The sequence below is a fragment of the Herpailurus yagouaroundi genome, unplaced genomic scaffold (genome assembly GCF_014898765.1).
Source record: "Herpailurus yagouaroundi ecotype Mexico unplaced genomic scaffold, PumYag 198, whole genome shotgun sequence".
NCBI classification, from domain to species: Eukaryota; Metazoa; Chordata; class Mammalia; order Carnivora; family Felidae; genus Herpailurus; species Herpailurus yagouaroundi.
Genome location: NW_024412429.1, coordinates 18675802 through 18697925, shown reverse-complemented (window position 1 = coordinate 18697925; position 22124 = coordinate 18675802). Strand labels below are relative to the sequence as shown.

General features: G+C 43.3%; 1 protein-coding gene across 4 annotated transcripts in view; it reads left to right on the top strand.

The window, feature by feature from the left end:
- SASH1 (SAM and SH3 domain containing 1) overlaps nucleotides 1-22124 on the top strand; it is a 340008-nt gene that overhangs the window by 66541 nt on the left and 251343 nt on the right. Inside the window, exon 1 of one of the 4 annotated variants that reach the window (XM_040448608.1) lies at nucleotides 10445-10555. The exons of 2 other annotated variants lie outside the window; for them this stretch is intronic. In XM_040448608.1, coding sequence (XP_040304542.1) covers nucleotides 10535-10555 — 21 coding nt within the window. In that variant the 5' untranslated portion in view covers nucleotides 10445-10534. Of the gene's footprint in view, nucleotides 1-10444; nucleotides 10556-22124 lie in introns of those variants that run through there. One more of the 4 variants, XM_040448610.1, reaches the window with a different exon arrangement.

Here is a 22124-nt window from a genome sequence, read left to right as displayed (position 1 = left end):
TTTGAAATGTGCTTCCTCACACAGAGGAGAAGCCCTTTGGCCTCCTTGAGCCACAGTTCTATCCCTGACGGGATGCATCATATTGAGAACATAGGCAGGTGCGGGACCACATGGGTGGTGGCTCCTCCGTGCCTCTCAAGGCCAGTTCTCAGCACCCAGGCATCCACACTGGCTTAGCAGTGCCAACGTAGGATGCTAGGCTAACTGCAGGACTGGCTGCTGCCGCTTTAAGGAAAATCTACAAGTCAGATAGATCAGATAGATAGATCCCAGGGACCAAGTTGAATAACAAAAAGTCCAGTGATGGAACGCCTGGATGGCTCAGTCTGTTAAGTGTCCGACTTCAGCTCAGAGCATGACCTCATGGTTTGTGGGTTTGAGCCCCGCTTCGGACCCTACGCTGAGAGCTCAGAGCCTGGAGCCTGCTTCCGATTCTTTGTCTCCCTCTCTCTCTGCTCCTCCCCTGCTCGCTCACGCGCGCTCTCCCTCTCTCTCAAAAATAAATACGCATTAAAAAATTAAAAAAACAAAACAGTGAAAAGGGAGTTTCAAACTAGGAAAAAGGAGATGCTGGGGATGTAAAATTGGGTAAACATCCAACTTTGTGGAAAAACACCATGATGTTAAGACTAGAGCTTCAGAGGAAGGCAGTGGAGGTGTGGATTTTGAGAGACAAATCTGAAGAAGTTGGAAGAGAAGATCAAAAACAGTAGAGATCATTACAGGGTACCTGGGGGCAAACTCCTTGGTAAACTCACCTTTGACTTCTTCTGAGTACCTGGCCCCAGATAGCTGCCCAGGGAAAACCTGGTAAGTCAATGAATGAACACGCCTTGGTTGGAACACTCACTAAAAGGGCAATGGATGGAGAGCTGGATGGTTGTTCCTAAGAAAGCCTACACCTGCTTTCGAGGGCCCAGCCTCCTTGCATTCTCAGGCATGTTTCCTAAACTCGTGTCCTGGGGAAGCAGAAGGCAGTTCTCAGGTTCACTGAGCTAGAACAGCATTTTGATACAAACAGACCTGGGACCCCTGAAAGAGTTATGCACTTGGCAGGAGCACCACCTTGAGTTCAGACAGAAAGCACATCTGTGCCTCATTGATAATGTAATAACCTACATTACATTTTTGGCCGAGAGCACCTGTGCATGGCCCAGAACGTCAGCCCAGGGCAACCATTCTGATGGAGGTGATATTAACAGCTCTCATTAAAACTGATGACTATAGCGGTGCCCAGGAGTGCGGCTGCAGTGAGGCATCTGTCGGCATTTCCAGGACAAGCCTCTGTGAACAGGTTTTGGAGTTCACAACCCAACAACCGAAACATGCTTTGCATTGAACTGAAACCTGAAAAGAAAACCATCGTGGGGTAAAGAGAGTTGGCCTTTTAGAGCTGTAAGAGAATGGACGTTGTCACATTTGTACGTGTTCAACTCTACGTTATACGGAACATTTCGGTTTTCCTGCCCCCATCTGCTCCATGGAAACGGAAGAGTACGTAAGGGTGGAGAATTTATTTCTGAGCTGGCTTGGGGACAGTTTGGGTGTCTTAACTTTTGTGTACAGTATTCGGGGGTGCTAGGAGTTCTGGTACGATGGGCACTGACACTGGTATGCCAATCCATTATCCTAGGTAGGCGCCCATGTGTTTTGTGTACTGTTTTCTGCCCAGAACAAGGAAGCATGGGGTTCTCAGTGCTCCACCTGAGACTTTAAAGAGGTCACATATGGCTGGATCTCTTTCACTTTCAGCACAGCACCTTTCCCTGATGACAGAGAGAACCAGGCGCACCTTCGTGGTTCAGTCAGTTAAGCATCCGACTCTTGATTTCGACTCAGGTCATGGTCTCATGGTTTGTGAGATCGAGCCCCACATCGGGCTCTGTGCTGACAGCGCGGAGCCTGCTTGGGATTCTGTCTCCCTCTCTCTCTGTCCCTCCCCGGCTCACACACTAGCACGTTCTCTCTCTCTCTCTCTCTCTCTCTTTCTCTCTCAAAATAAATAAATAGACTTTTAAAAAGAGAGAGAGAGCTGAAGACACGCATTTCACTGACAGTGATTTGAAAGGGCTCTGTTGTCTTTTATTTTGACAAAAAGTGTCGTCAAATGCAATGCTGTCCTCAGCTAGGCAGGTTAATGCTCAATTGTCTATATATCCATAAATCGGTCCCATTGAGAATGTAAGAGCTACTCTTTCTACAAAAATATAAAGGATTATGTCCATGGAGGATTACTTTAAAAACATGGGCAGATTGCTTCATAAGCTCTGTTTTTTTAACAAGGATTGCTTGGGAAGAGAAAGGTTATCACTGTCTACAATATCCCTTCTCCACACACAATAGGAATTACATGAAGGCACGAATCAGATCATTCTGCTTCTCTGCCTCAAATTCCTCATGACTTCCTATTGGACTTTAAATAAAATCCATACTCATTATCATCCCCCAAGAGGACTGTATGACCTGGCCCCTGAAGAGTCTCATGGCCTCAGATCCTACCCCCGCTCCCGTGTTCTCCACACACCAATGATACTTGATTTTCCAGTTTCTTGAGTGAACCAACCATTTTCCCCCACCTCAGAGACTTTGCACGTATGACTCTCTTTGCCTGGAATGCTTTTCTTCCGACGTTTAGAATGACAGCTTCTTCATATTCTTCCAGCTTCAATGTCCCTCCCCTTCTCCGAACTGCTGTATCTGAAATTGGTACCTATCCCATCAGTCTCTATCTTGGCCCCCTGTTGGCTTCTTTTTAGAAACTTAGCACAGTTTGTTTTATTAATTTGCTCATGTCCTTGTCCTTTGTGTGGCACCTAAAAAGTACATTTCAGGAGGGTCATTGTAGTCCCTGTGTCCAGCTCAGAGTAAGTGCTCAGTTAATATTTGTTGACTAAATCGAGATTTATATACAAGGTGATGGATAGGCTAAGCTTCTGTTGGTTGACTCACTAGACTTATTCTCTTTGTAGTATACATAAAAAAATAATTCCCCCTCGGTCTTTACATAACCTCACATTTTATGAAGTCAGCTAGGATTCCCACACCAGAGTATAGTCTTCACAATCGGAGGAACAGATTCTCTTTTTTTACATCTTTCTCTCCTTTGTGGCATCATAAAATTGTAGCTAATTTCTGGGGCACCTAGGTGTCTCAGTCAGCTGGGCGTCCAACTTCAGCTCAGGTCATGATCTCGCCGTTCGTGAGTTTAAGCCCTATGTCGGGCTCTGTGCTGACAGCTCTGAGCCTGGAGCCTGCTTCAGATTCTCTCTCTCTCTCTCTCTCTCTCTCTCTCTCTCTCTCTCTGTGTCTCTCAAAAGTAAATAAACATTAAAAAATAGATATGAGAATATTTATTAATGTTCAAACTGGATCTGATTCTCTCAGAACATTAAGCCACATCTGGATGCAAATGGCTCAAGACCCCAAAGCTAAAAAAAAAAAAAAGGTGTTTTGGACCCAGACCCAAGCCTTCTGATGCCAAATCAGTGTACTATGACTGTCTGTGAGAAGGCAGGGTTACCTTAGGCGTAGACAAAGCAGGAAGGTAGTGAGAATAGCCAAAGTATGGAAAGAGCCCAAATGTCCATCGATGGATGAATGGATAAAGAGGATGTGGTATATAGATACAATGGAGTATTACTTGGCAATCAAAAAGAATGAAATCTTGCCATTTGCAACTACGTGGATGGAACCACAGGGTATTATGCTAAGTGAAATTAGTCAGAGAAAGACAAATATCATATGACTTCACTCATATGAGGACTTTAAAGATACAAAACAGATGAACATAAGGGAAGGGAAGCAAAAATAATATAAAAACAGTGAGGGAACAAAACATAAGAAACTCTTAAATATGTAGAACAGAGGGTTACTGGAAGGGTTGTGGGAGGAGGGATGGACTAAATGGGTAAGGGGCACTAAGGAATCTACTCCTGAAATCATTGTGGCACCATGTGCTAAGTTGGATGTAAATGAAACAATAAATAATTTAAGAAAGTTGTAAAAAACTAAAATTAAATTAAATAAATAAACTAGCACTTTTAGCAATGAGACCAGATAGGTGGTAAAGGCATGATTTTTTTCTGTACAAACTAAGTTTGGATATTGCACACTTTGGTCAAAGTGATCCGATCTCCAAATAGTCTTTACATAAAAAGAGAAATAACATTTCCAGAAATAAAATAAGAGTTAACAATCCATGATTTCTCCAAGTGAACCCATCAAGTGCTAGATACTCATGTTTTTGGGTGGCTGGCTCTGGAATTTTTTTAAAAGATTGACTCCCCATGTTAGGAGTGGCAATACAATGCACGAAGGCTACAACTTTAGCCTTCTAGATATGACTATCATATCCATATCCATATGGATATCATATCATATCCATAATATGGATATGACTATCATATCATATCCATAATAGCTTTCTCTGACTTACTTTATCAGATTCTTTCCTCTCTGACCCTTGCTGAAATTTGGTTGACTTCAAGGACAAGAAGAGTATTGCGTAGGAATGTGACGTTGGCGAGTTACTTACTCTCTAAGCCTCAGTTTCCTGTAACATAGGGAGAATAACCTACCTCAGGAAGTCTTTGAGGCAATTAAGATAATGCATGCAGAGCACTTAGCGCCATGTGTAGCAAAGATCTGATGCTAACCACTGCTGTGGTGGTTATCAGTATTATCATTAATAAAAATGCTCAAGTAAGAGAAGCTTTGGCAACCAAAAGCCTTGTTTTGGCTTGTTTTTAAAGGGAGGCTGGCACAGCTGGGAGCCATCGAGGAGCAAAGAAACATAGGTAAGGTAATAGAATACCTCGGAAATAGCCTACCAATCCTGTCATTCTGCTTCGACTAGGACCTCTATCCGGCCACTTCACCCCTCTGAGTTTTTGTTTGCTGCTCTGTAAAAGAGAGATAATGTCCACTCTTCCCTTCTCAACACATTGACAAGCATTCAAATGATGTACTTTGAATATCTTAACGGAAATGTTAAATGTTGCTCTCACGTGTTTCACTTAATTGACTGTCAGTTCAATCAAATCAGTGATTCTCAACCTTGTGTGCACATTAGAATCAACTGGAAGCTTCTAAAAATCCAAAGGCTCAGGCCATACCCAAGACTACTAAAGCTGGAATCTGTAGGAGAGAGACCCAGGCTCAGTACTATTTTTTCTCTCCAAAAGCAATTCCAATATCCAGCCAAGGTTAAGAGTCAGAGGATAAAGTATTTCTCAGACTTGTACAGTGATAAGGAGCCCCAGGGTCCCTCCATTCCTCATTCCTACAGAATTAGCTTCCAAGAGAAGGGACTGGGTGTCTGTATTTTCTTTTCTTTTCCTTTTTTTTTTTCTTTTCTTGAGAGAGAGAGAGAGAGAGAGCGGGGATGGGCACAGAGAGGGGGAGAGGGAGAATCCCAAGCACACTCCCTGCTGACAGCACAGAGTCCCATGCTGGGCTTGATCTCAAGAACCGTGTGATCCTGACCTGAGCTGAAATCAAGAGTGGGACCCTTAACCAACTAAGCCACCCGGGCGCCCCATGGGAGTCTGTATTTTCAACAATTACCCCTAGCTGTCTCTTCTCAGCAGGCAATTATGAGAAATACTGTGTTGAATCAGAGTCTGAGAGCTGGAAGGAATAACGTTTAAAGTCTTCATACTTGATTCATCTCTAAACCATGTGAAACTTTATGAATCCCTTGAACGAAAGGCGAGTGTGTGTTAACCAAGTATGTGAACAATAAATAATACGACTGATAGCTCTCTTACTGCCGGAATCTCACCAGCCCCTTTCTAGAGTTTCAGGAAATCTTGACTGATGGATAAGATTTTCAGTGTTTCAGAAAGTTTCTTGATTAAACAACTTACGATCACAAGAAATGCAGCGAAAGAAGAAGGCTTCCATTTAAGAATAAATGTTTGAATATTGTGAAATAAGGTAATGAGCTCAAGTTTTGGTGTGCAGGATGGAAATGGGGCGGACGTAACCAAATTTTTATTTTGTCCCCTACGAAAAGGATATACTGCATAGCTCTGTAAAGCCTACGTTATTACTTTTAACTCTCCTGGGGAAGCTAGGTAGATCAGGTTTAATGTAAATAACATACAGACAAGCTACTATGGCAGATATGAGGGGGAAAAAAGTAATTAACTGCTGATATCCAAGTTGCAGAACTCTGCTCAACTCTGTGCATGGCAAGAACGTTTCCACTCCCCCTCACTATTTTGAAAGCGTCAAATTCTGCCGGAACCTCTGGTCTATCAGTTTCGCTGAACATTCTAGCACTGTCTTTGAAAAGTTAAGTCCTGCAGAACCCCGTTTTCGCTGAGGCCACATCCACTTGCCTGGCCCCCGTAGTTAACGCAAGCTTTCTTCCTTCCTATTCCTTGCACTGTTTGCGTCCAGCCTTTGTCTGGGCTTTGGGTGAGCCATAAATACTGTCAGTACTTAGAGACTGTGTTTAATTCTAAGCTCGTTAAGAAAAAAGATAATGGAGATTGATTTTAATGAATATTTCTAAGTTCAGAACGTTTGCATTCCTTTAAAATGGCTTTGTAGAATTTACTCACTTCTCAACTTTGCCAGATGAGGCATTTGGGAAAAAATGATGCTGGATTGAGTCTGGGTTTTATCTTGGGAAACGATATCAATTTGCTCCAAGTAATCAGTGCTTATTTTAATGTGCATTCACCATTCCATTCCGTAGCATCTCTCATTTCTGAAAAAAGTGCTTTCATAGGGAGAATCAATGTAGCCTAACTTTTTGTGATATGAAATAACAGTATGTTGTTGCTGCATTTGCTTGTATTTGGGGGAAAGTTCTTCCATTTACTAAGAGGGGTGTATTACGCGTGCTTGGCGTGGCATGGCGGGTGGAGACGTGACCCCCAACTCTTGTGCCGAGTCAGCGTGTATGATACCCAGACAGAGAGGGGGGCCACGGGTCTTCCTAAGTGTGTGCCCTCCCCATCTCCAGCTTCTTTAGGTTTTTACACTTGTTTGTGTTTTGGGTGCTTTGTTGAATCATTTCTGTTATATTGTGTGTTGGATTCGGCGGGGAGGAAGTTGGCCAGTGAGCAGAGAGATAGGAATTTCTTTTAAAACTACACAGGGCACCTAAATGGCTCAGGTAGTGATCTCATGGTTCATGAGTTCCGGGCCCCTGTGGGGCTCTGCACGAAGAGTGCGGAGCCTGCCTGGGATTCTCTGTCTCCCTCTCTCTCTGCCCCTCCCCCGCTCACGCCGTCTCTGTCTCTCTCAAAATAAATACGTAAACTTAAAACACAAAACTTTAACTGTATTGCAGCTAAGGGCCGTTTCCCCACTGTCAGCCCATTCCCAGTGCCCATTTGGCCAGCTCTCACGTTCTTCGCGTCGAAAATGCCTTGATTTGTTTATGTAAGTGTTTGATACACAGTAGGATATAAGGCATAATGCACAATCATTGTTCGGAAGATGCCAATCGTGTTACTCTGCTAGAGCTGCTATCCCCAAGTGCCACAGATGAGCGGCTTAAACGACAGAAAAGTATTGTCTCGCAGGGGCGGAAGCTACCAGGTGTTGGAGGGTTTCTTCCTTCTGAGGGCCAGGAGGGGGAATCTGTTCCAGGCCTCTCTCCTTGGCTTGTAGATGGCTAGCTTTCTGTTCGCACAGTGTTCTCCCTGTATGCATGTGTCTGTGTCCAAATTTCCCCTTTTTAGAGTCAGATTAGCGCCCACCCTAATGACCTCATTTTAATTTAATTACCTCCGTAAAAGATCCTATCTCCAAATAAGATCACGTTCAGAGGTACTGGGGTTAGACCTTCAACAGAGGAATTTGGAGGAGACACAACCCAACGCACAACAGCAATGTCCTACGTGACTTTTTAAACAATGTTCGTAGACGATCAAATCGTAGCTGGGGCACCTGGGTGGTTCACTTAGACATCCGACTTGGTTTCTGCTCTGGTCATGATCTCTGGGTGTGGGGAGTTCAAGCCCTGGGATTCTCTGTCTCCCTCTCTCTCCGCCCCTCCTCCACTCCCTGTGTCGCTGTCACTCTCACGGTAAATAAGCAAACTTTTAAAAAAATCAAATTAAATTAAAGTTAACAGTTAAAAATGTTCATATGCCATCAAATCATAGCTGAGACATAAAAATTGACCTGTGGAAAGAAAACCTTAATTTCTATTATTACTGCTGGTACACCTGAGTTCTTTTCTGCGGGTAAACAGGCGTCTCCCACGGTTGTGAGAAAGAAAATAACACAGGTTAACTGGCCTAGATCTCTGCCTGATCTACGGTTGTCATCCAATGTACGCAGAACTTTCTGATTCTGTAGTCTTAGCTTCAGTGCTCCTGAGAGTCAAACTCCAAAACAAAAGTGACATCCTGTGGGGCAGAATTTCTCCTTTGATTATTACTTAGGCAGGTAAAAGGATGCAGAGACCGATGTCTTCCTTGTATAGGCAAGGAAACAAGGGTTAGAAAAGAGAAGTGAGGCGAGGCCACAGGGGTCCTCAGTAGCAGCCCTGGACCTTGAACTTGGACCTCACAACTCAATTCCATATTCCCCCCTCCCCTCACACTCTCTACCCTGTGCTCCAGGTATCCCCGCCCGGCCCGCCTAGCAACATTTACCCACAGCTCACTCACATCTGACTTCTCTTACCCATTTCATTTTTTTAATTGACGCATCATCATAAACGTGCTCAGTACCCAATTGATGCCCATGAGGAGGATCAGAATTCTGGAGTTTCACTTAGGTGGTTGTTTCCAGAGAAGCCTGGGAAACCAAAAAGAAAACCAAAACAAAACACTAAGTGTCTGATTTGTATCAGGCAGTCGGCTTCTTGACCCTTCAGTTCCAACTTTGTAGCTAAAGACTTGCCTTTGCCATAAATACAAATATATGCTTCAAGGCAGAAAACAAATTTTGTCTGAGACGTCTGGCTAGTGGCAGTTACCCTTGAACACGAAAACAACAGCAAGACCTTTACCTCTGCTCTGCCCAGTCTTGGTTAATGCTCGTTACTGGTATGTGAGGTGTGTATTTTAGAAACCACCTCCCTAATTCAGCCACTTTCCAAAGAAACTGTGGCCTGGGCCGTGGCTTGCCCAGAGCCCGTCCGGTTAAAGAGATCCGGGGACAGGTCCCTTGACATCCCATCCAGAACTCTGAACACCCCTCGTAACACTGCTTACTGGTTATTTAGCACATGTGTAAACTCTTGGAAGTTTAATTCCTCTTTCCCCAGGAAGATGAGAGAAACAGGAGCCCTACTGTTCATTGGTGGAGGACCTAATATTTTACACGTAGCTCTGTTATGTCACTCTCATATTAAAGAGTTGACTGTGTTTTCTCAATACATAACTTCAGGTGACTATTTCCTGATGCCTTGCTAATGCTCCTTAGACCTAAACTTATCTGTGTGTGCTTTATGGGGAAATGCAGGCACACTTACTTTTCATATTTTAAAGTTCTATGGAAAACTTGTTTAATTAAAAGGAAACTTGTATTTAAAAATCTTAGGGGCGCCTGGGTGGCTCAGTCAGCTGAGCGTCCGACTTTGGCTCAGGTCATGATCTTGCAGTTCATGAGTTCAAGCCCCACGTGGGGCTCTGTGCCGACAGCTCGGAGTCTGTGTCACCCTCTCTCTCTGCCCCTCCCCCACTTGCGCTCTCTCACTCTCTGTCAAAACTAAATAAACATTAAAAAATTTTTCTTTAAAGTTTTCTTTTAGATTTCTTATAAGTTAGTTTTTTTTTTTTAACTTCTTTTCAGGGTTATTAAATTGGGTTAAACTATACTAAACCCCAGCTGTGTTTTTTTGAGTCTAAAATCCTGGCCTGTGTGGACCAACCCTACAGAGTGGTCTCAGAACAAAGGGTGTTCCAAGATGCAGGCAGTTCGTGCCGCGTGAACGCTAATTCTAGAACATTAGACTTATCGTGTTAAATTGCTTTCTGGATGTTTCTCTGTGGAAGTCTTGGAATAATCCTCCCTTTCCTTTCCTTGAGCCAAGAAAATTCTGAACCAGAACAATTTAATTTCAGCGTGTGGAAAAGCTATACTCAATGAACCGAACACAGTGCTAAGATAGGTTTTTTTTTTTGGGGGGGGGGTGGGACAAGGACATTTTGATCACTTTTGTATGTTACTAAAATATCTGGATTTCTCTATAAAAGTTCTACAAATATTTCCACGCTTCGTTTCAGAGGATCATTTTTGCAAACTTTGTTTCAAAGTCTGAGCGGCTCAAGAGTAAACCTTTCTGCGCCATAGTTATTGTGTTATATGTTAAGCATTTGGAAGGAACCCCGAGGAGGCCTCAGGAAGCAGTTACTGCCTCTTGACTTATCATCCTGAAGGCGATTTGTTTTAGAGTTGATAATCCCTAGGGCTACAAGAGTGTCCCACATCTGCCCTGAATTGAAAACAGATTCCCATTAAGAGCCTTACATCAGTGCTGCGGATTCATTCGATCTGAGTCAGAAAGGAAGTCAGAGAACATTCGAACGTATGGCCTGATAGCTACACAGCAGCTCCCTTCATGGAGGATCAGGACCGCAGGGTACGTAGATATCCATTTTCAAATTTTTTGGAACGGTGTTTCTGTGCAGAAGCGTCCTTCGGACGTTTAGGCAGGAATATTCGGAAGGGGACTATGGTAGCTAATAGGTGACAAGTAACCCTTGTCTGGGACTGTCAGGGCTACTAATGGATTGCTCAGAATCCCAAGAGGCTCGGAAGGCTGTGCTGCTTCAGAATTTTTCTGCCAGGTTTTGCCGTTTTGGGGACTTATCACTTATATGAGAATATATATTCCTATAATTATGCAGATATTTATATAAAAGTTTCCCCCCACACTGAGACTCTGACACGGTTTTGTAAGCCAAGAAGTTGTTACTGCTGAAAAGCCAGCACTTTTCCAACCTCTGCTTATCTGTGAAATTATTTTAAAAGATGTGCACTCTGCTAAGAATGTAGGATATAACTATGTATCCCTTACCATAAGCCTCAAGGGACAGGGACCATCGGAGTAACTGTGTAGCATTTAATATTCTACTGAAGTCTTAGCTTTGTTTTGGTCTTCTCTGTTAAAGCAGTATATTATTATTCTGGGAAGTGCTTCCCTTTTTTAAAAATTTATTTATTCGGAGAGAGTGTGCGAGTTGGGGGATAGGGGCAGAGGGAGAGGGAGAGAGAATCCGAAGCAGGCTTCACGCTATCAGCGAGGACACCCACACGGGGCTCGAACTCACGAACCGTGAGATCATGACCTGAGGCGAAACCTCAAGAGTCAGATGCTTAACTGACTGAACCACATCAGTGCCTCATGCTTTTCCTTTTTATTTTTTTTAAGTTTATTTATTTATTTTTTGAGAAAGAGAGCAAGCACGAGAGGGGGAGGGGCAGAGAGAGAGAGAGAGAGAGAGAAGAAGAAGAGAGAGAGAATCCCAAGCTAAGAGCGTGGAGCCCTATGCGGGGCTCAATCTCACAAACTGTAAAATCATGACCTGAGCTACAATCCAGAGCCGGTTGCTTAAGCAACTGTGTCACCCAGATGCCCATGCTTTTTCTTTTTAATTAGAAAGGAGGTTAGACTTGTCCATTAAAGATGATTAAAGCAAAGAGAAGCATAGAGTGGTTATGAACAAGGAAGGATCTGAGGGCCCAGAAGCTTGAGGCACAGATGCTGAGCCCTCCAGCCTGGCTCCTTCTCGGATTCTGGACTGGGCTTTGGGGAGTGGGGGCCTCGTGGGTTACTTCCAGAAGTCTATTCCCCTTGCCGTCTTCTCTGAGAACCTCAGGACTGTGCCTAGTACAGTTGATGTCTGATACATACCTGTTGAATGAAAAGAGAATTATGAAAAGGAATCCTAGAAGAAGCGTCAGTCTGAATATACCGACCTAGTGCACCTCGTTAAATTTCCACCCATCTTTTGGGTAAGATTCATGCCCAAAGTAGTGACCAGGAGGCCCTGGGTAATTGAGAGAAAAGTGTTCGTGTGGCGGTCAGAACAGTCGCATGTAAAATGCCTGATTCCGTGGTTACGGTATTAACAAAGTAAGGAAGTCTGAAATATGAGTCTTGAGAGGTAACAATCGTGTCCTAGGAGATTGTTCAGGAATCCGAGGAAAGCTGGTATGGGAGAGAAGGAACAAACACAGCTGGCCATCTTTCGCTTCCACTCCGTGCAGACGGGCCCATCACAAATGTTCTGACAGTACAAAGCCCGCCCTTGTTACACGCGCTTCCCCTGGTTTCAGAAACAATACGTTAAGAGCAGCCCAGTTGGCAGGTAAGATTTTCTGTACAAATGCCAAAATCCTGTTCCCTCTTGACTGGTCGCCCACAGTTCTTGAAAGAGGGAAGGTTTTTCAGATGCCAGAAATTGACTGCGAACTGTGTCATGGGACTATGCCCTCTTAATCCCAGCAAGACAGAGGCTTCCTTTTAGAAAAGGAAGCACATTTGGGTTTTTGTGCTAGAGCATCCAAAAAGATGTATTGATCAACTCGGACAGAAAGGGGAATTATTAGGCTTAGAAACATCTCTTCTGTCCTATTTAAGGAGACTGGCAAATGAGCCTTGAAATCTATAGAAACGGTTCTAGTTGAGAGACCAGCTTCCTCTTTGGGAGATAACTATATATATATATATATATATATATATATATATATATATCTTAATTTAACTAACCTACTTAATCTCAACCCCAGAGGTTTGGGAAGAAAAGAAAAGCAATGTGGCAGACACTTCCAGGGTGAAACCCGTATCATAAATTTAACTACCATTACCATAAGTGATACCCACCTCCCAAAAGCTCTCTGCTACTTTTTGAGTAACAAAATAAACAAATGATTGTACCCCCTTTCCCTGGCCCATATTTGAACACGAGACATGTCACTAAGGGGCCGTGCCACCAAGCCAACTCACAGCCTCACTTCTCTCTGGAAGTTTCGTAAGCCATTGTTTGGAATTCAGAACACATTATCCCCCAGAAACAAGTTTGGCTCCCAGCTCAACCCCTGAATGCAGATTTAGCCGAAAGTAGTGAGGATTTGTGACAAGTTTCTGGAAATGGACAGCAAGAGCTTTTATCATTTTGTTTAATGCCACTAGAGAATAAATTTTACAATGAACTGTAGTACCGCTTTGGAGAGCGTTTTTAATGTCCTTGAGAATTAATTCTTGGCCTCACGCCCTGTTCCTTTCTTTGTTTGAACCCCAACCAGCCATCCTGTGTGCTTTGTCTCCTGCTACTTCCTCAATGGTACCCTAGGTTAGACTCGTAGTAAATTATTTGCATGTTGTTTTTTTACTCCTGGTTTATCCTGCCTGGAATGTCTTCCTCCCCTTCTGATTCCTGCCAAACTTTTGATCAGCTCAAATATTAACACAGTTAAAACTCCTCTGTGGGGCCTCAAACTTGTGCCTCTCTGCTCCCTTGGTCACAAAGCCCTGTGAAAAGCTTTTGCACATAGCTTCAGGTGGTTCCTCTATTGACCTTCTAAATTGCCAAGGACTACAGTTTGAAAATATGCCCTATGAAAAGTCATAAATTCCCTCCCCACCTCTCCTCATTTCTAGAACACCTCAAAATACCTTGATGTATTAGCATTCACCACATTATATTGCGATTTATAATTGACATGTTGTGTCCTCTTCTCTAAGCTGAGAACTCCTTAAAGATAGAGATTTCCTCAGAACTTATTGCAATGCCTGAAACAAAGTAGATAATTAATCAAAGAATAGGGGAATGGATGGATGGATGGATGGAAGGATAGATGGAGGGATGAATACATAATCGGGTGCATAAATGGCTGGTATGAGTGGATCAATGGATGGATGGATAGATGGATAGATGGATAGGTGGGACTACTGGAGAAAAAGCTTTAGAGAAGGATGAAGAACTATTTAAAAACTTCTATGGGAGGCGCCTGGGTGGCTCAGTCGTTTGGGCGTCTGACTTTGGTTCAGGTCATGATCTTGTGTTTCTTGAGTTCAAGCCCCACATCAGGCTCTGTGCTGACAGCTCAGAGCCTGAAACCTGCTTAAAATTCTGTGTCTCCCTCTCTCTCTGCCCCTCCCCCTGCTCACGCTCTCTCTCTCCCAAAAATAAATATTTTTTAAAAATTTTTTAATAAAATAAAAAATAAAAACATGTATGGAATTCTGGATGGATCTTTCAGAAAATTTCAAGGGTATGATATGGATAGAATCTGTCTATTATTATTCTATTTACACTGTCTTGTATGGGAGGGATTATGAGCAGTGGGAAGAAAATGGAGCTTGGAGTAAGAATATATGGGTTCGGGGGCGCCTGGGTGGCTCAGTCGGTTGAGGGTCTGACTTCAACTCAGGTCATGATTTCACAGTTCATGATTTCGAGCCCCGGGTCGGGCTCTGTGCTGACAGCTCAGAGCCTGGAGCCTGCTTCAAATTCTATGTCTCCTCCTCTCTCTGCTCCTCCCCTGCTCATGCTCTGTCTCTCTTTCCTTCAAAAATAAACAATGATAATAAAAAAAAAAAAATTAAAAAAAAAGAATATATCTCTAGCTCTCTACTTTCTAGCTATGTGGCCTTGAACAGATCATTTACCCTCTACTTTTGCTTTTACTTCTCCGTAAGATGGGAGGAATACCTACCTTCGAAGAGCTTTTGTAAGGATTTTGTAAGTTTTGTAAGGATTAAGTGGTAATCGATCTAAAATCCTCTAGTCTAAGCCATACCAGGTTGAAGATAGGTAGTAAATATCAGTCTAAATCTGAAATGGCAGACATAGAACTTTGAAACCGGAAGAAACCTGGGCCCCTGGGCCCAGACCTGGACAGTCACCTGGTGCCACTCACCCCCTTCATTTTGATTCAGCTTGTCAACAGCATGGCTCTACGTTCTATCAGCCACTTTGCATATTGCTTGGGTGATTAAAAATAAAATAGACTTGGAAGTGTGAAAAAAAAAAAAGAAGAGGGTTTCGTGGGATTTGTGAGAGAGTATAAGAAGGAAACAGCCCAAAGTAGAATTCAATAAACTGTGATAGAAGAAGAGGGATTATTTGCACATTTAAAACAAGTAGGGGGGCAGGGATTAAGAAAAAGCTGTTTGCTGGGAGGTAGTTACAAAGAGAAAGGAAGAGAAATCGCACTGGTGAGAAATTAACACTTCCAGGATCGTAAAAGGAATTATTGTTAACATATATACCTCCAAGTACATGCTAGGCATTTGTAGCCCCCAAAAGTGCCTTGTATATTTCGCGTACTTTACATAAGTAGTAAGGATAGTAATACATTCCCAACTAACACTTATTATGCCATTCACCAGGTGCTAGGCACCCTTCGAAGAGTCATTTTAACCTCACAACGACCCTGTGACGTACACACATATGTACAACATACATACATGTGTGAGGAACATAAAATCTTTATTTTACTGATTGGAGGGCACACAAGCAGTCATATGACCGGGAAGTATAGGAGCCAGTACTTGGGCCCATGCAGGCTGGCTCCAGAATCTGGACACTCACACAGAAATGTACTCACAGCTGATGTGGCTCCTGGTGCAGATCAAATGGCCGACTCAGCTGCCATCGTCAACAACACTCTAAAATCCCCTTCGGTGAGTATATCCCTATGGATGTACTTTTTTTTTTTTTTAATTTTTAAAATTTTTTTAATTTTTTTTATTTATTTTTGACAGAGAGAGAGAAAGAGAGAGAGAGAGACAGACAGAGCATGAGCGGGGGAGGGGCAGAGAAAGGGAGACACAGAATCCAAAGCAGGCTCCAGGCTCTGAGCTGTCAGCACAGAGCCCGACACGGGGCTTGAACTCACAGACCGCCAGATCATGACCTGAGCCGATGTCGGATGCTCAAACTGACTGAGCCACCCAGGCGCCCCTGGATATACTTTTTATTTTATTTTATTTTATTTTTATTTTTTGGATATACTTTTTAAAATACAATTTTAACACCTGAAAAGTCAGAGTGGTAGAGTTTTATAGCATGGAGGGACATTTGGTTCATTATGCCCAGATCAACCAGGGAAAGTCAGCTTCAGGGTCACTGGTCAGAATCTCCAGGGACAGACTGGCAGCAAGGATCAGATGATCTTAGCGGCCCACATAGCACTGTGGCAGCAGCAAAACATCACCTTTATTCGAGATAATGTCCAGGGAATTCTAAAAAAAGTTCTTCCTGGAAGTTTGTAGTCATTGCTATGGTGACACTCCGTTTTCCAAATATGAAAATAAAGATAATCATACATTACCCTTCCTCTTTTTTTTTTATGCAGCGTCATCTATTTTTATCGGTTTTTAAAAAGTAACAAAATATACGGTCTTTCAACACTCCCTTTTTGTTTCCTAGATTGAGTTTAAAAGGACCATGTGCTACAAATATTCCATTACTCGTATGCCATCCCTGAACACTTACCTCTCCCTCAAATTCCTCTGAGCAATTTTGAGTCCATCCTCCCTTTATCAAAATAGAGACTTGTTCAAATAGTTAACACATTTAACAAATTGCACAAATTCTGATCCAAAGACATGTGAGGTAGGCAGAAAAAATGTGAGTTCTGCCCTCTTCTACCTGTTTGAATTAGTGTTAAGTGTTACCATAATTAATACAATCACTATGCAAGTGCTACAAAGTTATCTAATTCTCTGGCTATTTTAGTCATTCCTATTTTAAGCCGTTCACATGCCCCACTGATGTTTTAGGGCATGGCTTTTGGATGAATAGGTAGGTAGGTTTCTTGGAGAGGTTGCCAGAGGTTTTGCCTGTCTCCAATACAACCAGTGAATGACCCACCTGAGTCCGTACCTTTGACTCAGGAAAAAGTAGCATTTGACACCAAGAATCATAAAAATCAGGAGCCAGGAAGAACCTAGTCTTCTTCTTGGATTACAGTCCAGGGAAAGGAAGGAAGAGAGGGAGGGAGTGGAGGGGAGTCAGTGGATTCGCTAGGTCTTTGTCTCCAATCCTTTTCTCATTACAGCCTGGCTGGAGAACATCTTACCCATAAACCCATTCATGTAAAATTCAATCCCCTTTGGAGTATTTTTGCATCTGTTCAGGTGTCCTGGAAATAAATATTAAATTAAATTAAACTTTAATTTCACTTAAATTCTGAATAAAAGGCTTTGCATAAACGGACCAAAAGGAGTCTAACTCTCCAAAAGTAGGTCAAATAGAATAAGGCACTTTCAAGTATCCAGAACAATCCCATCATTTAAAAAAAAGGCCTGCAAGTTCAATAAATAGCTAATAGAAATACAAAATCAAGCTAGAAGCGGCCTTAAAGGAACGGATTGTTTTTAAACCATTAAACGGTTCCAAAATGCCAAGGAAATATAGGACACTAAAATGAAGTCCAGATTCTCAAACAGAGGTTGAATTTTAAGTAAACTCTTCACTGGTAAAATGGATAGTTTGGAAATGGTTTTAGGCCACCGAGCTCTCTGGCAGGGCTATTGTGGAGATGGGAGGAGATTTAATGAATATAAATCTCTCAGCCCAGTAGTACATAGCTGATACTAATATTTTGTTGAATGAATGCTGAATAATTCTGGACTAACTTAGCCAAGCCAACTCAGCACTTTCCTTCAGCCCCAGCTGACACCTTCTCATGGGTTATTTCACAGATTATATGAAAGCAGTATTTTTTGTGGAAAGAGTGATCCTCTGGAAGAAACAGTCCCAAATTTCTGAGACCTGTTTCCTAATCTTTAATGGTTAAGGTTAATGTCAGATGTATTAACTCTAATATTAGAGTTATGACTGATTGGGTTGCTCTGAGAGTTAAATGGGGTCACGTTCATCCATTCATTCATTCATTTATGGGGCGCCTGGGTGGCGCAGTCGGTTAAGCGTCCGACTTCAGCCAGGTCACGATCTCGCGGTCCGTGAGTTCGAGCCCCGCGTCAGGCTCTGGGCTGATGGCTCGGAGCCTGGAGCCTGTTTCCGATTCTGTGTCTCCCTCTCTCTCTGCCCCTCCCCCGTTCATGCTCTGTCTCTCTCTGTCCCAAAAATAAAAATAAAAATAAAAATAAAAATAAAAATAAAAATAAAAAAATACTGATTGTGGGGCACCTGGGTGGCTCAGTCCGTTGAGCACCCGACTTTGGCTCAGGTCACGATCTCACAGTTCGTGGGTTCGACCCCACGTCAGGCTCTGCGCTGACAGCTCAGAGCCTGGAGCCTGCTTCGGATTCTGTGTCTCCCTCTCTCTCTGCCCCTCCCCTGCTCGCACCTGTCTCTCTCGCAAAAATAAATAAACATTTTAAAAAAAATTTTTTTTAAACATAGGAGAAGCATGATGTCTCATCATACGTATCAGAGTGAACATAGGCTCTTTTTTCCCTCTCCCTCCTCAAACCCTGGCAAAATGGAAATAAGAGAAAATAAATAAATAAATAAATAATAAAGGTACCAGAAAAACAGTGCTCTACTGGGTGGGGAGGTTGGAGGGTCGATAACAGAAATGAGAAAAGCCAACGAAAGTTGGCAAGACTGAACGCAGGTTGAGGGAAACCATAGCAACCGATGCAGTATCCAGCGGGGAAAACCGAAAATTAATTATTTGGGGTGTAGGATTTAGAGAATACCCATAAGAACAAGCTCATTGGAGTCACTCACCCTAGGAAGGTTCGGGTTTGGGGAAAGAAGGCAGGGCCATCCCATCCCCTACAGGGCCAGGGGGCAGGGAAGGGCTGAAAATAGGAGGATCCTTTGGAAGCCTGTATGTATAGGGAGCAATTAGAACTCCATCCCCACCCCCACCGCCCCCACCATCCTGGGCCTGTCGGGGCAGCCAAGAAGCTACACTACTCCACTCCCCGTTGTAGCAGAAGACCGGAGAAGTTGAACCAGAAACAGTCCAGTCTCAGAAATGGCTGAGGAAGGGGTTCAGTCACTACCCGAAAAACAAGGGAACGAAGAGAAAATCTACATACTAAAAGGCAAGACTTTCCAGTTATCTTCCCAAATTCAGCTCCCAGTATGCTGGCAGCTAGGGTTTTACATAGCCTCTCCCCACTCCAGCTACCACCACCAGGAGAGGATTGGGGAGGATTCCTCCCAAAGACCTGCCCAGTGGTGAAGATTTACACAAATGCTGACATGTGGGGGTCTCCTACAAGAATCTGGGCCCTCTGTCAAATCAATCACAGTGAAGGCTACAACAAAAAGCCCCACATCGCAGGGCTTACCATCTGATTTCTGGTGCCCCAGTCGTAAGTGAGAACAAAGGATCATCAAACAACAGGAGAAAGCAGATGAATGGGGAAAATGAACTCAGAGGCAACAGAGACGATGTGGGGGATACAACTGTATCAGAAATATGCAATGGGTATCCTCAGTGAGGCAAAGGAAACAAAACCAAAAACGGATAAAATAAAAAAGGAACATTCTGTTAACAAAACAATCTATAGAAAGCTTAGAAGATAAAGCTCAGAAAATATGTCAGCACCAGATAGGAAGCAGGACAGATAGTCTAGGGGAATTGGATAATCAGTCCAATAGGGTCAAGTATCCAAATAAAAAAAGTTCTAGAAAGCACTGAAAAAATAAAATGGAGGAAATCAATGAAATAATACAAAAATATCCTAGAAGTGAAAGACGTGAGCTTCCTGATTAGAAAGACCCACCCAGCACCCAGCATAGAGGATAAAACACATCATTATGATATTTTAGAACACCAGGAATAAATGGGAGATCCTAAAAGCTGCCACAGAGGAAGAAAGAAAGAAAGAAAGAAAGAAAGAAAGAAAGAAAGAGAAAGAAAGAAAAGAAAAAGAAAGAAAGAAGAAAGAAAAAGAAAGAAGAAAGAGAAGAAAGAAAGAAGAAAAAGAAAGAAAGAGAAAGAAGAAAGAGAAGAAAGAAAGAAAGAGAGGAAGAAAGAAAGAAAGGCCACATAAAGCATCAAGAATCTGAACGGCATTGACTTCTCAACAGAAACACTAGAAGCCGGGAAACAATAACTTCCAAATTCTGAGGTGCAAATGATCTCTGACCTGCAAGCACCAGGTAGACTGAAAGTATATAAGGAATCAAAACCTTCACATCACTCACACCCCTTTTCAGCAAGCTCCTGGAAGATGTGCTCCACCAAAATGAAGGAATAAAGCAAAGCACAACCAACCACAAGCCCCGAATGGGGCTCCAGATGGAACATCTCCAAAAGAGAAAGAAAGAAAATTGATATACAAATGGCTTCTACCATATTGCAGGTTGTTTTATATTCTATCAGAAAGTTTGGAGCAGATTAATGGATGTGTATATAGAAAAGTAAGCAAATTCAAAAAGAAGACGCCAAGGAAAAATAACTGATGAGAAAAGAAATAATGATTACAGTACGCAGTATGACTCAGCCATGAACAATATTTACTGATGATAATGGAAGCACTGAACATTAATAGAACCATAAATTGGAATATAAATGTGGTCGCTTTAGAGATGCATAGCTCAGACCTCCCTTCAAAGGGTAACCTGCTATGGGGAGTGTCCCACTTTGGGACCCAGTGTTGTCTTCACGGGGAAGGGTGACACCGCTGGGTTCCCAGCTACTGACTAAGCACAGCAAAGGGACGAGAGCCAGTCCTTGCTGCCCAGTTCAGGACTTCTCCACTTGGCAGCCTTTACTGTGGGTCTATCAGCCTGGCCTTGACTTTCTCAGAACTACCCTGAAGTCTAAGTCTCCTCGTACCTGACCTTCCTTCCTTGCCCCTCTCCTTCATGGTGTCAGATCAGCCCTGGAGCTGCCCCCTTTATCTTTCACAGGCTAGTAGGTCCTGTGCATTTTTTAATTCTACCTTGGTTTCTGCTTCTCAGAGTACCTGAGCTGACACAATCACTAGATTGGGAGGAAAAGGGGGGCGTGGGTGGGGGGACAGGATGGAACGTGAAATCATCATTTCTCGTTTTGGAAAGTCAACAGAAAATGTCTACATGTCTATAATGGAAAAAAAAAAAAAAGAATTGGCAGGATAAGCACACGATTTAGAAATGAAGAAGGCAGGGGTGCCTGGGTGGCTCAGTCGGCTAAGCATCCGGCTTCAGTTCAGGTCATGATCTCGTGGTTCAAGAGCTAAAGCCCCGCGTCGGGCCCTGTGCTGACGGCTCAGAGCCTGGAGCCTACTTCAGATTCTGTGTCTCCCCCTCTCTCTACCCCTCCTCTGCTCACGCTCTGTGTCTCTCTGTCTCTCAATAATAAACAAATGTTAAAAGAAATTAAAAGAAAAAAAAAAAAGAAAAGAAATGAAGAAGGCAATGCCAGAAACAAACACAAATAAAATAATTACAAGTTGTGGTTGTGTCAGGAAAGGAGGGGTGAAGTAGGGAACTCTATGTGTGGGGGAGGGAGAGGAGTCAGGTCGTGAATACTATTTGATTTAATATACATTGCTTGCTGGGGCGTCTGGCTGGCTCAGTCGGTAGAGCACACAACTCTTGATCTTGGGGTCCTGAGTTCGAGCCCCATGTTGGGAGTAGAGATTACTTAAAAATGAAAAGTAAAAATAAAAAGAAGTGAAAAGTGCCTTCTTTAAAAATAAATAAATAGGCGCACCTGGCTAGCTGTCAGTTAAGCATCTCTGACTCTTGGTTTTGGCTCAGGTCATGATCTCATGGTTCGTGAGTTCGAGCCCCACGTCGGGCTCTGCACTGACAGCTCGGAGCCTGGGCCTGCTTCGGATTCTGTCTCTCTCCCTCTCTCTCTCTCTCTGCCCCTCCCCTGCTCACACTCTGTTTCTCTCAAAAATAAACAAACATTAAACATTTTTTTAAAAGTCACTTTAAAGATATAGTTCTTAAACCAGATAAATGTACTTTACGTTCCAAACATAAGGTGTAGATAAACAGGACTCACAGATGCTGGATCAAGGTTGTGGCCAACATCAGCCGCGGTGTCTTTGCCTTGTTTTGCCCTCTCCCCGCTCGCCTCTCCCTGCCCCAGAACGGCCTGCAGCCCCTGCTTCTAAGCGCGTTTCTCTGCAGAGAGGACACCCCTGCAGGTGTAACCAGGGCGCACCAGACATGGGGGAAGGTCACCCACGTATCCCAAGGACGATACCTAACGAGATCCAGGCCGGCTGCTTCCCACCTGCCTCTGAGCCGCCACCCCCCCCACCCCTCCCC